Here is a 15,990-nt window from a genome sequence, read left to right on the forward strand (position 1 = left end):
TATTCATATATTGTTAATGTTTTCTTCGTTCGGAGCTTACTTGATAGGAAGTAATGCTCTTTATAATTTATTTGACATGAAGCAGCTATTAAGTGATGATACATAAGAGTTCAGACTGCAAAATCTGTGAGTGGTCTACATAATACGGAACTTTTGACTCGTGCTGTGTGATAAAATAATTGCAGTAAAATCTCTCGTGGCTACATTCTCTGAAAAGAGCTAGCATTTATAACAGCATAATTAAATAATGATATTATTAAACGTTACCGATAGTCAGGTTCTCTAAAAATCCGCTTCCGCAGGAGACTGAAGTCATACGGAACCGTGGGTAATTTTTTAGGGAGGATTCATTACATGATCTCTAAATGAAAGCTAACACTAGAGCAGCTGTGGAATTCGCATATTGGATAACTTTTGTGAGGCACTTGGAAGCCATGTTTAATCAGATATTATAGTGGAATAATTTTTTAAAGTGAATATTATTTTACTGGTTCATGTACAAGAATGATTTGGCTTGATTTTTACTGCAAAACGTATGCCTTATTGGGACGTTTGAAAATATTTATAAATGATGAAGTTCGAGGGGGGAGTGTACACGCACAGTGTAATTATATCTTAAAATATAGCACTGAGTACTTCGCAATGCTTGAATTTATACCATAATGTAAACTTATTTGTCAATATTACTGTGAATTTTGGCGGTGAATATTCTTGTCTTTTAGTTAAATGCCAGTTTCCGAAACCCATTTAGGACATTAGTTTACATAATGTTTGACATTCCATTTTAAGCGGTAAATCCAGATCTTTTTTTTTTTTTTTTTTTTTCTTTTTCTTCCCGTGCAAAAACTGCTAGCGTCTGTATTAGTTTGAATGACAAAGAGCCAAATCTCAAAAGCGTGACTTCTAAATATTTGACTTTCACGTTACTGCCCACCAGCGACCGAGCGGTAAAGTCGCTGAACACATGTAGTTCGGTGTGAGGTTCGAATCCAGTGAACGGTCTGGCTGCATGGGTGTTTTCGTGGTTTTCCCCATGTGTAACGTGTATATGAGCCAGTTTCCTTTAGAAAGTCATCCACGAAGGCATTCCTCCCTTAGGCAGATAGCCCTCGAGACTTTGCCATAATCACACACACACATTCACGTTACTATTTAATTTAAAATATTTTCATTTCGCGCCTCGGACCCCCCCCCCTTTATTTTTTAACTGCGGTAGATACTTCTCTTACGGCACCTTCGTTATTGTGTGTATTTTTCGTACTTACATACAGATAGGATGTTTGAAGAAGATGGCTGCAAAATGTATTTCCTTAAATTTTTATCATACTTCGAATAAGTTACTTAAAACAAAGTAGAAAATTTTATGAAAAGGGGTTTCATTATTGTAGTTTTGTATATATAAAATGTAACTTTTCGTATAATTCTCGTAGAGCGAAAATTCAAATTAGTGAAATATGTATTATACTATAAATAACTTGGTTTAGTACTTTACATGCAAAATTCGCCGAAGTATTGATAATTGATATTGTTGCGTTTTTTTTTTTTTTCTGACACCAGTTGTTACGTTATTTTCTTCCTTCACGTTCGTACGGGGTTCGTAGATTTGGAGCGAATAACAATGACACTTGATGAAGTATCGAAACACACTTTATTTACCAATATTAATCAGGGCAGCTCCAAAACACTTTTACAGTCGTCGAAGATCTACTGTAAACACGCTGGAACAATCAGCGACACGGCCTTCACACTGTCATGCAATAACGGTGGCGACAGCTTCACTGCAAAGCACCAGAGTACAGCTGCCGACTCTGCTCGGTCGCTCTCGGAACTCCACGTACTCTCGAGGCTCTCCACGCTACAACTCGCGATGCACTCGACTACACATAGAGCACAGCTCCCGACTCTTCGGTTCAGTCGTTCCCTGAGCTTAACACACTCTCTCGACGATGCCCTAACCGTTGTACACTGACTCTTCGACGCACTTGACGACCAACTCGGCGCTAGACGAGGCACATTAATTGACTGCGGACCAGCAGAGTTTATATAGCTTTCGGCTTGTGTTCGAGAACTTTCTGGACTAAACCGGTAAGAATTCGTTCCAGAAGGTTCTCCATCCGTCCATGGCATATCGCCAAATGGTCGATTTCTCGCCAAATGTGGGAACCCTGCATTCCCTTGACATTTTACGGCAGCCCTAAACCTGCTTTGCAGAGAAGCTATCTCACCGCGCCTGTACATTTCGTAACAATATTATTATGGGGCCAGTAGAAAATTTAATAATCAGAGCTGTTTTACTTCTTAATCAAAGGGGATTCTTGTTTTGTAGTTACACCCTAGATCTGATTCAAAAAAATTTTTAATTTTGATTATCAGTAAATAAGGAAAAATTATTTAGTCAGTAAATTCGTTGTCAGACAAATTATATTGAGGCCCTGAGAAACCGTTATATTTATTTTATTTTTTAATTTTGTGTACCTGAGTTAAATTTACTAATAAACTTGTCAATAAATGTATATTTTGAATTATAGATTTTGAACTTCACACCTTTTTAACATAAACTAAAGAAAAAAATATAAAGAAAACAGCACATTTTTAAAATCGAGGGAAGTAAAAAGATATTGAAATGATGGGATGAAAATGCTGATTATGACTCTGATAAAGACTTTACCATGAAAGAAAGCAGTTAGCAGAATCATATGTATTCTGTAAATGCATAGATAAAAGAAAGATAAAACGATTAAAATTTCAAGTCATTTTGAGGTATAGAACGGGCAGAAATCGGTACCCTGAACATTCTTCTATTTGGGTATGTAGTCGAATAGACTTCAAACGATATTGCAGTCCATGTAGCCATCAGTTCTATTTTAGAGCTCATTTGTCCACTGAATTTTTGTCATGCCAGTTTCTCTACAGGCAGTCGTTTTGAGTTCGTGGGAGATAAGGAGAACATACCGGCCGAAGCAAGTAGTTGCAGACCTTTTCTATTGTGAAAGTGGTCCAAACGGAATAATGTTTAGTGACGTAAACTGCTGCGTTAGCTACCGACTCAAGTATATTTCCTCTATCTGTGCGGAAATGGTTACCCACCTAGCAGATGTCAACCACTATCTGCCAAACCACAGCCCGATGCAAGGCCGATAGATCAGGTGACATTTATTAATTCAACTGTGCTGTTCAAAATATCTTGTAACAAAAGAAAATAATATGTACTGAACAACAGGCCTTGTATGCCAATGTAACTGATTTCCGCAGAAATGACGTTCAATTCCGTACGGCAAGATTAAACCATACATCCGTACACAGATTAAAACGTAACTAAGATAAAAACCTGACGTAAAAGACACAATGAAATGTGCGAATACTAAATATAAATGCAGGATATGAATATTATGCAGAATACGCATAGGTTACCGTCTGATACAAATACTGAATAGGCATATATAATATTCTAATATTCAAGATATATTAGTGCTTAAACACTGTTACTACTAATTACAAATACGAATACTAAATGCAAATGCAGGAAAATGGATTTAGTTTCGAATATTTTTATACACTAGGTTTATTATCAGGCACAGGCATCTATTATAGCTTTTAGTTTCTGCCGGACAACTTTGTTGTGTTTTAGGTTCTGAAACCATTTTGGCCAGAAGCTTATCTGTGGTTGTTTTAGCCTGAAGTGGTTAGTGACGCTGATTTTCGAACCGAAGGGCTTGGGTCTCAGAAAAAGCATGCATGTTTGTAAATGTGTGGCGTCGGTACTGCAAAGAGACACTCAAAATGCAGTACAAGCCGAAATCCTGTCGAGAAGTTGGTGTTAGGGTAAGTGGGAGACCCTCTGACTACCTACCGGGCGTTCTCTCTCGGAATTCCAGATCGAGGCGGACAGCTAGTTAGCAGGGTACAGCAAATACCTCAATCACGTATAATACTGTAGAGGGGCTAGTCTAGCTTCTGCCTGTACCTGTGTATGAGAAAACAGCTAGCATGAGCAACATGTGTTCTATCTTTCTATTAAAAAGTGAGACGACGGAGACTCTGAAAATATGGCTTAACGACGAATATTAAAACCTTACTAATAGAGCAGTAACTGGTCAAAGTATCGAATAATGTGGACTAGAGGTGAACTGGGTGGATGTGTGCCGAGTGGCATCCCATACCTTCAAACCTAATGCTGGGCTGCTATGAGGATGAGAAATCCAAGCTACCAATAATCGTTTCCGTCGACGTCACCATACACAGGTATTGCCATTGTGATTTTGTGGGCAAAATTCCTCAGGAAAGACGACCTCACATAGCTGATGCGTCTATGTGCATCGTTGATAGCACTGTTGCGTAGTCGCCGACTTCAGTGATGTAGCGTCAAGGAAAACAGAAGTAATGGTCGCTTTGCTTGACAGTCTGGCTTTGCAGACGTTATCGCATCTTGCGTACGGACACTTGGTGTTGTGCATCACCCGCAGTTTCCTGACCCAGAGTCCGTGATGTGATTTTTCTTTTCCTAACATTGATGTGGAGAAGATATTTGTCTTTTTGTACGTTAGTGAGTAGGAGCTGTTGATATCGTACGTTACGACTTACGCGAGCAGTAGTTGCGCGGTACGATTATTCGCAGTCGCGATATGATACAACTCTCGCAACCGAATACTGAAACGTGCTGATATTATATTTTGCTCTTTCTTGCAAAAGACACAATGGCCAATATCCTACCCCAAAAAGGAATAAATACGGTTTTCGAACAAAAAAACTGAGCATTTCAGTCCCTTTTTTCTTCCCCCCCCCCGCGCTTTGGGGTGTAATTGTACTTGCACACTTGCATGTGCACTTGTCGTGAAATGATGGTCATTTGTGTATGCAGTACGTTCTACCTTTCTTGCAAATTTCAGGTTTGTTTCGTGATGCAACAATTTTAATGTCCAGCAGTAGCAATGTACATGACGAAGAGTTACCTTTTTATATTACTGTTTAATTTTAAAAAACACCGTGTGACAGAATCCTAGAATCTAATGCATAGACTAATGTTGGTATTGCAATTTTTAGAACGTGCCATATTTTTATTAGTGTAAATTAGTTTCAAACATAATAAAATTCATATATGATGATAATTATATAAAACGTATTAAACGTATCGATTGGCATGACAGGTAGAATTATTAAGACATGAATTGTAGATGTTTTTTCAGAAAAGAAATTTATAATGTTTTACATATCGAATCGAGTAGTAGTTTTATTTCTAATTAAAAATAATAATGAAGTATCTTGTCCTTCCCACATTACGATGAAATTCGTACATCTGATGTTTCACAGGCTTCTCAAGTCAGAATTGTGTATTCTGCTTTGGAGACATGAAATTCAAAATGCGCTTTTACCTTCGTAAATATGAACAAATTTAGAAATGAATGCCATCCTTGTCGTCTTAGAGGGATAGCAGTTTAATTCAGTGAATAGTTTAGCATTCATACCAGGTGTAATTCATTCCAGGTTTTTAGAAACCTTGATTCGAGGATAAAATATTAAATACAAAGAAATTAATAGCTTATCTAGGGTTGTATAAATATGCCTTGGGTTGTATACATTAGACATTGCAGGCAGTTTATAAATATGATATTTTGGGGAATTTTCCCTTTTTCGGCAAATTCACTTTATAAAATGCGCTTAAAATCCTGGTATTTGGTGAATTTTTTTAAATGCCTCAGAAGAAACTTTTATCTACTAGAATAGTTTTCTCATGTCGAGCGAAGTTTGCATGGTCACTGCTTAACCGGCAGGTGTGTAAACAGAGTATTCATATTTCTACAGCGCGTAAATGATGACATTTCGTAATTGCCCGTTGATGCTTGTGCCTTCTGTTATTCATTTCGAGGCGAAACGTTTGAAAGTTGAATTTCGCGGAATGTAGGCTAGTATGATAAGTAGGCTTATGCATTAATTGAACAGTATATATTGAGTATGAAAGTGTTGATTTTAAATAAACATTAAGCATTTGATTTTCATTGTGACCCGTATAAATTAGTAATAAGCTTCAGATATTTGCTTGTAGAGTATTATCCGAATAGGTAAGGTAAGGATGTTTCCTTTGTGATTGGGGTGATGAAATCAGTCTGAAAACAGATGCATGTTAGAACTCCAAATATCTTCATTAACTGGACTGCAGCCCATTCGGATATTTATAAATTCCGGGTGATTGGGTTGTCTTTTTTCTGTACTTTTACGTACAAATTTAAGATAATGCTAAGGGAGAACTTTTGTTGTAACAAACATTAGAGCATAGTTAAAAAATACGTACTTTTTATTTTTGCATAATTTTTATTATTATGCATAATTGTAATCTATGAAAATTAGAAAAAAGGCTGTGTGTTTAGTTTTAGAGCCGACTTAAGTAAAATAATGTCGATGATTCAGTTTAAGCAGAAATATGCAAAATGTTGAGGCTAACACAAAGTTATTTCATTCTTTAATTTTATCAATAAAAATCATTTTTGTAGGGAGCAGAACACATAACCTATTTTTATTTAACTAAGAATAAAATGAGATAAAATAATACAATTATAACAGTATAATATAAGTATTATTAAATTTTACTCTCAATTTACAATTAATTTATTCTTTTTGTTGAAAAAGTGAAAAAGAAAACAATAAATTTACATAAAATTGTTTTACTTAAATCTTAGATATAACAAGGAATACGGGAAAGTAGAGTTCTACTATATTTTCATTTCAGTCATTTACGAAGGGGGGGGAATCATGCTATTCGAATTCATGATTAAGTGGAATTGTAAGCCAACAAAATAGTAATTTTGCCAACATCATTGAAGTTTTGTAACTTAGAAAAACCCGTTATTTTTTGCGGCTCCCTATGGCATTTGTTTAAAAGCTATGTATGACGAGGATATATTGTTAGACATTTGGTATTAAGTGCATTGATTTTCTTTTGGTAAATAAATTTCCAAGGGGCATTATTTTCTAAGAAGATCTAGATATTTGATTAGTGGACGTGTTTTTGTGCTGCTGAAATAACGGGGCCTTCAGTCAAGCGGGATCATAAGCATTTGTTATATCCAGCAAGAGTTACATTAGTTGTCTTTTTTTGCTGTAATCCGTTCGAGATTTTATCTACAGTACGATAGAACCTGATGTGTTATGGATAATAAAATTGCTGTATATTAATTTCGTTGAAGTTCCTAAGGTATCTTATGTTAATTAACCAGTTATTATGATTTTGATCTTTAACTTCGCTTTTCCGTATTCTCACCAGAATGCAAATTAGCTTTGAAACTATTTTAGCTGACGGTTTTGAATCTTTGAGAGAGCTTTAAGGAATCGCATTTACTGTTAGTAATTTTCGCCAGCCCTGTTTCCGGCTTTGGTATTCTCGCTAGCCAATGCTTTAAACTTGCTAACTGGTAAAATACTTTAATCCAGCTTATTTCTTGTGCTAGCTTATGTTAATTTTAGACTATGTATCAGCGTTTACATTTGCTTGTTATTGCTTAATTTAAATAGCCTCGAGTAGTGGTTTTGTCTGTTGCGCAAGTTGGGTCTTTATGTTCAATTTAGATTAAAATAAAAAGGGTTATCTTAAAAATCTTCTTCAGTAATCTGTGAGTATTTAAGATGTAGCGATAACTGACTGTCTTTATCTTGTCTAGTGGGGTCTGCAGGACTTAGTTTTAGTTTCCGGTTATGAGAGTAACTCTACAAGTTCATATTATATATAAGATTTAAATATAAGATGTGCTGTTTTCAGCTTAAGTTATTCAAATCATCATTTGTTTTATTAATATGTAATAGTATTTTTACTAAATAAGGTATTAAGGAAACAGAATACATAAGCTACGTAGTCCCACGTTTGCTTCTTAAATGGTGTAGTATTTGATTTATAACACACTCAGCGTTTAATGTTCTTATACTGTAATAGCATTTTACATCTTTCGAACGTGTATATCGTAAATGCTGTTATTAGGCAACCGCATTGTTGCACAAGTATGCTTTATGCATAATTTTGTATAGCTGTGTTTTAAGTCAACATGGTAACGTTTAGTGCGTATCTAGAAAGGGGGGTTAGAGCTAAAGTAAACAGCTTTTTTGCAGTTTTATTTTTGAAAATAAAAATTACGAGATAAAAAGCGATGTTTTTGGTTACCATTTCTCCTCCATGTCTTTGTTCCTTTCATCATTGCGCGCCATTTGTGTTGACTTTTTTCTCCCCACAGTTCGGAAGGAATAAAGTATTCCTATTTTGTGTTTCTTAGAAGTCTGCAGTGAGTGGCAAATCATGGAGGTAGGAAGTTCCTACCTCCATGTGGCAAATAAGGGGATATCGATAAACGGGGTAGCGTAAATGACGGCGCGAAGAAAACTCTGTCGCTAAACAGAGATGCTTGGAGAAGGAGGGTAACGTTAGCTATTATCGCCCTTGTGTGACTTTATTGATGCCGCCAGAGAAAAGCTCTTCAGATTCTTTCTATGCTATTTCCGTTAGGACCAAATGGGAAAACATAACGGGAGTAAGTTATTGATTTCAGAGATAGTGAATGTGTGGTTCAACTTTTGTTCTTTTGCCTCAAATGTTTCTAATAAGGGAATGTTTGCAAATTTTCTTATGATCCACCTTATTTTTTATTCGAATCAATTTAAACTTATCCAAAGAGGTTAAAGCATATTCTAATTTAAAGTGTGTATCAAATTATGGAAACATATCTTTGTTTTCTCGTTTATTAGTTTTTGTATTTATTCGAATTAATATGCTAAAGAGAAGGAAAATTCGTTTCTGAAATCATTATGTAAAGTGTAAAATTGTGTATATATATATATATAATGCATAATTTTTTTCCGCCGTATAGGAACAGGATGACTTTGATATACAACTGCTTTGACATTAAAATTGTGGGGAAGGGGGAAGAGGATGAGAAGTTTGAATGGCTTGATCCTTTCTCAGTTTCTTAAAAAAATCATTTAAAAAATAAGTGAATAAATAAATAAAATGGAGGAAAGAAAAGAAAACTATTGAACAAAAATATTATTGACAGGTGAAAAGCTACAACTTAGAACTAGTCTTTGTGTTTATCGCCATAACTGTTAGAAGAACCAAAAATCTTACTCATTTTAATTTTTATTTATAAAAAATTTGAGAATATTTTGAACATTTGCTGGACTAATCTGGATCAGCATTTACTAGTTTATATTGTGTAATTACTAGTGCTGTTTTTGCATATATGACTTTTAAATCTGTGCTTGTGTGTGCTTTTTTTAACACAGTGAAAAAAAATTAAAAAGCATTTTTATCACACTTAAAGAAGTTATGTATTATAAAGGTGAAAACAGATGTATCGAGTGAAAAATTTCAGTTATAAAGTTTAGAATGATTTCTGTAGAAAAGAAAATAGCTTGACTTTAGCGTTAGAATACAAATATTTGAATTTCTTCTGCACATTGTTTTTAAATTATTAAATTTTTAACCATGTTTTTTTTTTTTTTTTTCTTTTTCTTTTTTAGCCATTTAGTTCTGAAGGTTTTGACCAAGATTCCACTAGGTTTAATTCTTCAAAGCCTGGCCCATATTCAGATGCTTTTTTTATAGGTAAGTTTTTTTTTTTTCATGTGACATAATGTTTGAAAATGTTTTCTGGCTTTTTTAGCTGAGTATTAATGTGAGGCATATGCTTCCCATTACAAAGAGCTTAAGTACTTACTTAAATAATTGTTACAAAACATAAACTTTTTTTTAGTGTAAAAAAAAAAAAATATATATATATATTATTCCAGCAAAATTTGCTGAGATACGTGTAAACTAACCAGTTTATTTTTTATTTTTTTATTTTTTTTTTTTTAATGCTTCTGCAAAATTTACATGTAATGATTAAGAACTTCTTGTTTTTAACTAATTAGAGCATAGTGACTGTTTTACTGTTTGGAATTTTTATTATGTAAAAGAATATAGGGAAATTAATTTTTTTCTTCGTAGAACCTATTTTAGCGCAATGCTAAATCTGCTTTTATAAAATTCCTCATTTTATTTTCAGAAACTGTTACTGGAAGTTAATATCTTATAATATCTAGGTGCAGTATTGAAATACTGAGAAAATTTTAACTTTCTATAAGCTGAATAATATTTAAAGATGTTGTATTAAAACTAGAATTTATGAGTTGCTTTACCTTCATTATAAGAAAGTGTGATAATTGCTTTCTATCTTGTGCTTAAAAGTAGTTCAAGATGTCAAAATTGCAAAAAAAGATCCACTAATTTCTACATGTAATTTTTTTTTAATACATCAGGAAGGAAATATAATTTTAGTGGAAATGTTAGCAGGCAAAATTAAATTTTAAACTTCTCTTTCCAGAGAAGTTAACATAAGGAGAATTAAATAACCTAAAAATGTTGTTCTGTATTACTGACAAATGTATTGTGCAAAGTATGATGTTTATTGTGCTAATTTTGCATTACCAAACTGAAAGTTGTGTCAGACAGAGTTTTCTGATGTTATGCCAAATTCGTAGACAGTTTTTTAAAATTTACATTTACATTTATTAAGAGAGAAGTAATCTGTCTTTAGATATAGCATATTATGACTTTCCATACAGGTGTGGCAATTCAAATTATTTTAGTTAAATATTTTCATCAAATCCTTTTCTTCCATTGCCTTTCTGATACTTGGCTGTAATATTTCTTCAGAGATGAGGAGTCATGGCTCGATATAGATTCCATATATTTACTTTTCCAACTCTTGGCAAGGTCACCAGGCATTTGCTGTATGATATGACTGAGATACTGCTTTGGTTTCTGCATAAACAAGAAGTACCTAATCATCCTTGTCAGTAACAAATGGCTATTTTTAATCACCTTCAAGACAACAGCTTAGCAATAAAATATTGGGAGTTCTTACATACAGGAAAACCTGGTTATTACTGTTTAGTACATGAAACAGCCTGGCTTCTCTAAATTATAAACTTCTGATGAGATCTAACACAAAGTTTGTTGAGTTTCATAGTAGTTGACCTCATAACATATTTTCCTCCTCAATTCAATCCCTAAATTCTCATATTTTTATTGCATTTTATTTTGTTCATTTTACTTTTATAAGATGGATAATATTATTAATATTTGTATTATTTTTAGAACATACAGAACAACTTTTTTACTGCAAATAAAATTGAAATATTGTCCCTGGAAGTTTTCTTTACTTTCTACATGAGCACTTAACAGAGAAGTTACATTTGTAGTTATATGTATAAAAAATTCAATTGCTGTACTTATCTGTTTAATTACAATTAATAAGTATTTAGCTTCTTTTTTGGGGGGGAATTTAGTATGCTATATCTGAAAACAAGGCTAGAGGCACAATCCAGACATACCAACTCTGTCTTCTAATTCTTTTGCTGTGGTCTTTTTTTTTTTTTTTTTTTCAGTGAACTTACATGTATTAGGATCTTACTTCCCTCTCCCGCTCGGTAAAATTTCCTCTAAAAAATGTCTCACCGAGGAAGACCTTTCTTTTATCATCTGCTGTTGCATGCCTTTCAATCAGTCAAATGATAATATCCATTTGAAACCATAAATTCATATCTTTACTGCTATGTTTTTTTTATACTAGTATTGAAGTCATATATAGAGAACTTTGGCTACTCCCAGACTCATTTACAGATAATTCAGTTTTTGAATCGCTGTAAATTTGAAGAAATTAGCTGCATACATTTTGAATGGGCCATTATTTTATTGTAAAAAAAGTTTTACGTATTTATCTGTCAATAACGCATAAAAGCAAGCATATCTAGAATTCCAGCCTTTTTGACCCCTCAGTGGTTGCAAAGATAACAAGTTCTTCCCAAATGCATGTGATATATCTTTTGGAAATTTGTGATAGAAGCTATGTTTGTTGGCACCCATTGCGGTCTTTAACTGGAATGTGGGCTGAGCGAGTTGATGACCGTAAAGAGTTATTTTGAAATGTATGCCGAACTAAGGTTCTTTTTTGATTAATTTTAAATGGGTGGCTAAAATCAAAAGCAAACTGTTTGGCGACTTAATCCCTTATGTGGTGTCATTTCTTTATCTTTTGGCAATTTTTAAAATATATTTTGACCTTATTTTTTACTTTTCAACTTTGGATCAGTTTAAGAAACTCATTCCATAGTGTTTTGATCATATTAGCTGAATTGCTGGTAAATGATTTATTTTCCATGTTTTTGTGTGCAGATGGGACTTCAGCAACTCCATGACAGTATCCAAAAAATAACATTAACTATGATTGCATTCAGCAGCATCTATTGTATATACTTTCAAAATCTAGGCTTTAGTTTCTTAGCTGCAAAAACCAGTAAAAAGGTGCATGAGCAATGTATGATATAAATTAGGTTTGCTTGTGTCAAATTTATGTTTATATTCCAGTATAGTATACTTTTCTGGGCTCTGACAAAGACTTAACTTTTGGAATACTCTGACTCAGTAGCCTGAATGTATCTGAATTAATAGTAAAATTTACAAATTTGTATTTAATGATTTAATAGGAAATTAGTCTTTTTTCCCCCTTTAATATTGAAAAGTTATTTATTATTACCCCGTTCAAGTAAATTGTGTAAATCTTGTTTGTATTAGAACTACAAAATTATAAATAATTTAAAAAAATTCATCACATTTAGATAAAAATAACATGCTGAACAAATATTAATTTAGAAGTCAAAAAACAAAAATCAGCATTATATTTGCAAATTTTAACAGGACTAGTTTCAATGGTTTTACTGAACCACTATCCTCAGCTGCCAAAGAGCAAAGGAATGAGATAAGATAAGCTAAGAATGGCTGGACAGGAGTTAAGCTACTGGCATTGATGAAACAAGAAAACTAAAACTTAATTTCCTTAAAGGCTGAAGGTAAAAATGGATTGGAATTGGGTTGTTAACTAGAACAGAAAGATTTTTTTTTTAAATGTGAAATGGCTCTACAAAATCTAATTCACCAATAGAAGATTTTTTTGAATAATTTTGGCTGCAGAAAAATGGACCAACAATGCTGGGCAACAGAGGACTTCTGTGTTTTCTTTTTCCTAATATATGCCTCATGTTCTTTAGTGTGAAATTTTAAGGCTGTCTTAGTTTGACCAATGTAAATTTAACCACAGTGGCAAAGAATCCTGCAAATACCCCAGGAATTCATATCCAGAAAGAGGTTCCTTAAGTAAGGAACTCGGAATTTTATTGACAGGAGAATAAACGACCCGAAAATTAAATTTCTGTAAAATATGTGCAGTTTTATAACTGATTGGTAGAAAGAGAGTAATGACAACAAAATTCAACTGCTTTGTTAATAATGTTGAGTTAAAAGCCCCTATCAGCAGCTATGTAGTAGATTTTTGTTGTTTGACTTAAACTAAATTAACTTTTATCCAGTTATGAGGGGTTTTTTTTGGCCATTTAGCATATTATTTAGAATATTTTTACCTATTCTGTTTAATGTTTAAATATTGTCCTAATGAAGAGAAGATTCTGAATATAAATAATAAAACTAAGTAATTTAACATATTTAACTAATAAATGTTGTTTAATACAGCTTTTCATCAGTAGGTCTAAAAGGCCATGATGTTAACAGGGTTAAATAAACAAGAGGATCTTTTAACACCAAGCATTTTTAAAAACTAATGAAAATTTCTGTTTGTTTTGACCCTTTTTATAGATGGTCCACATGCAGCTCCAGATCCTTGGTCTACTAGTCCAAGCCTGCAATCCTCCTCGTATTCATATTCAAATTCTGTGATTGGCATTCCTGCCTCTCATCCACCTCCCACATCTTCTGCCTTTTCCACTATGCATCTTCCTCCTGAGCCTTTGGTAAGTTGTTTCAGATTTTTTTCCCTTTTTAAACTAAAATTTGACACATAATAAAATTGTTAGAAATTACTCTGATTAACATGTTAATTGTGCTCAGTAATTGCTTCCCATGATTAAAACTGGTAGGTCTAGTATATTTATAATTGAGATTTATTATGTTTAATGTTGATCTAGTGAGTATTAAGTATTTCATAGTCTCAATGTGAACTTTATGAATATGGATTTCATTCAAAGTATTTTACCACTTAAAAAAATCATTTATTAGTTGGAAGTATCTGTGTCAGAATCAGCTTATTATAACTTTTGGGGGGCTTTGAATGAACTTATTTTAGGTATAAATGTTATAAATATTAGAAAGAGAAAAAAATGCATGTATTTCAGAATAATAAAGCATACATATAAAATATCTGTTTACAAATAAAAAATTATGTTAAACTATGTTGTAAGATTTGAGTAATGCAAAATAAATAATGAGCAAAATGAAATCTCTACATATAATAAAAGGAAAAGTCTGTGTTGTCTTTTGTTCATTTGTTCGTGTTGGCCGTAAGCTAACAGACCCAGGGCTACAAAATTTAGTACATAGGTGCATCTAGGCAAGTGCACCTCAAAGCCATTTTTTTAAAATTCGATTCAGTTTTTTTTTATTTTATGTTTTTTGATGAAATCGCATCAATATCACTGTTGCCACTAAGAAAAATAAGGGTGATGATTCTGTGCAATTTTAAATTTACTGTCTCTCTTAGATACTGGACATTTGTTGAGAGGTACTTGGATACGGCGTTTGTTTTCCGGTACATTTAAAAGCCAGACGAAGGCTGACCGCTTAGCGGCTAGTGTACAATAATAAAAAAGATTTGAACTTCTTTACATCGCATTACAGGATGTCCTAGAATAAAGTGATGAACACATGTAGGTAAAATCTTTGTATTCATTACCTTGCAGTATATAGCTAGAAAGAAAAACTCAGAATCATTTGTTTGCTGGATAGACTGGTGTGTATCAGACTTGAGGCTTTTAGAATTTTTTTCTGCGAAGAGTTGTAAAGAAAGCAGTGTATTGAATGCCTGTGGAAAATGTTTGTGTGCCCAAACAACAGAGGTCGTAAAAAAATAGAACCTCAAGAACAGGGATCGTTTATACTCGTTACTATTGTAAGGAATTATTGCATTCTCCCATGCATGCTTTCATAGTGTGATTATTATATGTAGCTGACAAGTAAAAGGTCTGAGTTTCAGAACCTAACAAGTTTTTCCTTGTTTCCTGGTCCAAAATGTATGATGGTCAATGCTCCATAATAATGAGCAAATCCGTCATAATTTTGCACTTTAATCTTAGGAGGTGTTCAGTGTTCTTAAACTGAATTGTCATTCAGGCTATGTCCACATGTCAATCACATGTGGATTGCCTTTCCATAATGTCTATAGCTCAAACCAGTTCATTTGATAGTGTTTGGGGTTCTAAGAGCAAACTTGTTTTACTTCCTTAAATTTTGCTATTGTATCAGGTGTTCATCCTTTCACTTGCAGTATGTGTATCATCCATTTAGTTAGATTGATAAATATGCTTGCTGGTCAGACAAGACACATCTTGTGGGTTTTCAAAGAGTAGTAATTTTAGGAGTTTTTAGTACACTTGGTACCGTATTTGACGGCATATAAGAGCACCCTTATTTAGAAGGCCACACACATGTAGATGTAGAAAAAGTTATGTGTGTCTAGACTTATATCCAGGCTAAAAATAGCATTCAGTATTGAAAGTTAACCTGTGTCCTTCATGTATAAGATGCAGGTAACTTTTTTTGAGATCAAATTTAGGGAAAAAGTGCGTCTTATATGCCATCAAATACGGTAGTTGTTTAAAATATGGTAGTTATTGTTGTTGTGCTCAAAGCATTTCTGTCATCATGAATGTTTTGCTGGGCTTTATGTATTCTACATGCATGAGAGCATTTGCACCATTTCTCTATATTAGCCTTGCTGTTGTGTTGGAAGAATCATTCATATACTTTATTGAGGCTTTTTTGTAACGTCCAAATGGCCTCTGTGTATGTCCGTTATGAAGTTTTGAAAGACTATTAGGGACTCAAGATCTTTTTTAATTGAGTTGTCATTGTCTTTCTGTCCTTACCCTCTCATTTGTAATAATTCATTCCATACTGGAGGAAGT

The 15,990-nt window shown here is 33.4% G+C and overlaps 1 protein-coding gene across 6 annotated transcripts in view; it reads left to right on the plus strand.

Annotated features, from left to right (window-relative positions):
• Positions 1-15,990, plus strand: part of da (transcription factor daughterless) — a 178,611-nt gene that overhangs the window by 100,053 nt on the left and 62,568 nt on the right. For 4 of the 6 annotated variants that reach the window (XM_035353356.2, XM_085807869.1, XM_085807870.1 and 1 more), the window contains 2 exons: positions 9,496-9,580; positions 13,667-13,821. In XM_035353356.2, the coding sequence (XP_035209247.1) occupies positions 9,496-9,580; positions 13,667-13,821 (240 nt within the window). Of the gene's footprint in view, positions 1-8,417; positions 8,508-9,495; positions 9,581-13,657; positions 13,822-15,990 lie in introns of those variants that run through there. The other 2 variants (XM_085807872.1, XM_085807873.1) reach the window with 2 other exon arrangements.

The sequence above is a fragment of the Stegodyphus dumicola genome, chromosome X1, assembly GCF_044657685.1.
Source record: "Stegodyphus dumicola isolate Sdum_Otavi_A_Nest chromosome X1, ASM4465768v1".
NCBI classification, from domain to species: Eukaryota; Metazoa; Arthropoda; class Arachnida; order Araneae; family Eresidae; genus Stegodyphus; species Stegodyphus dumicola.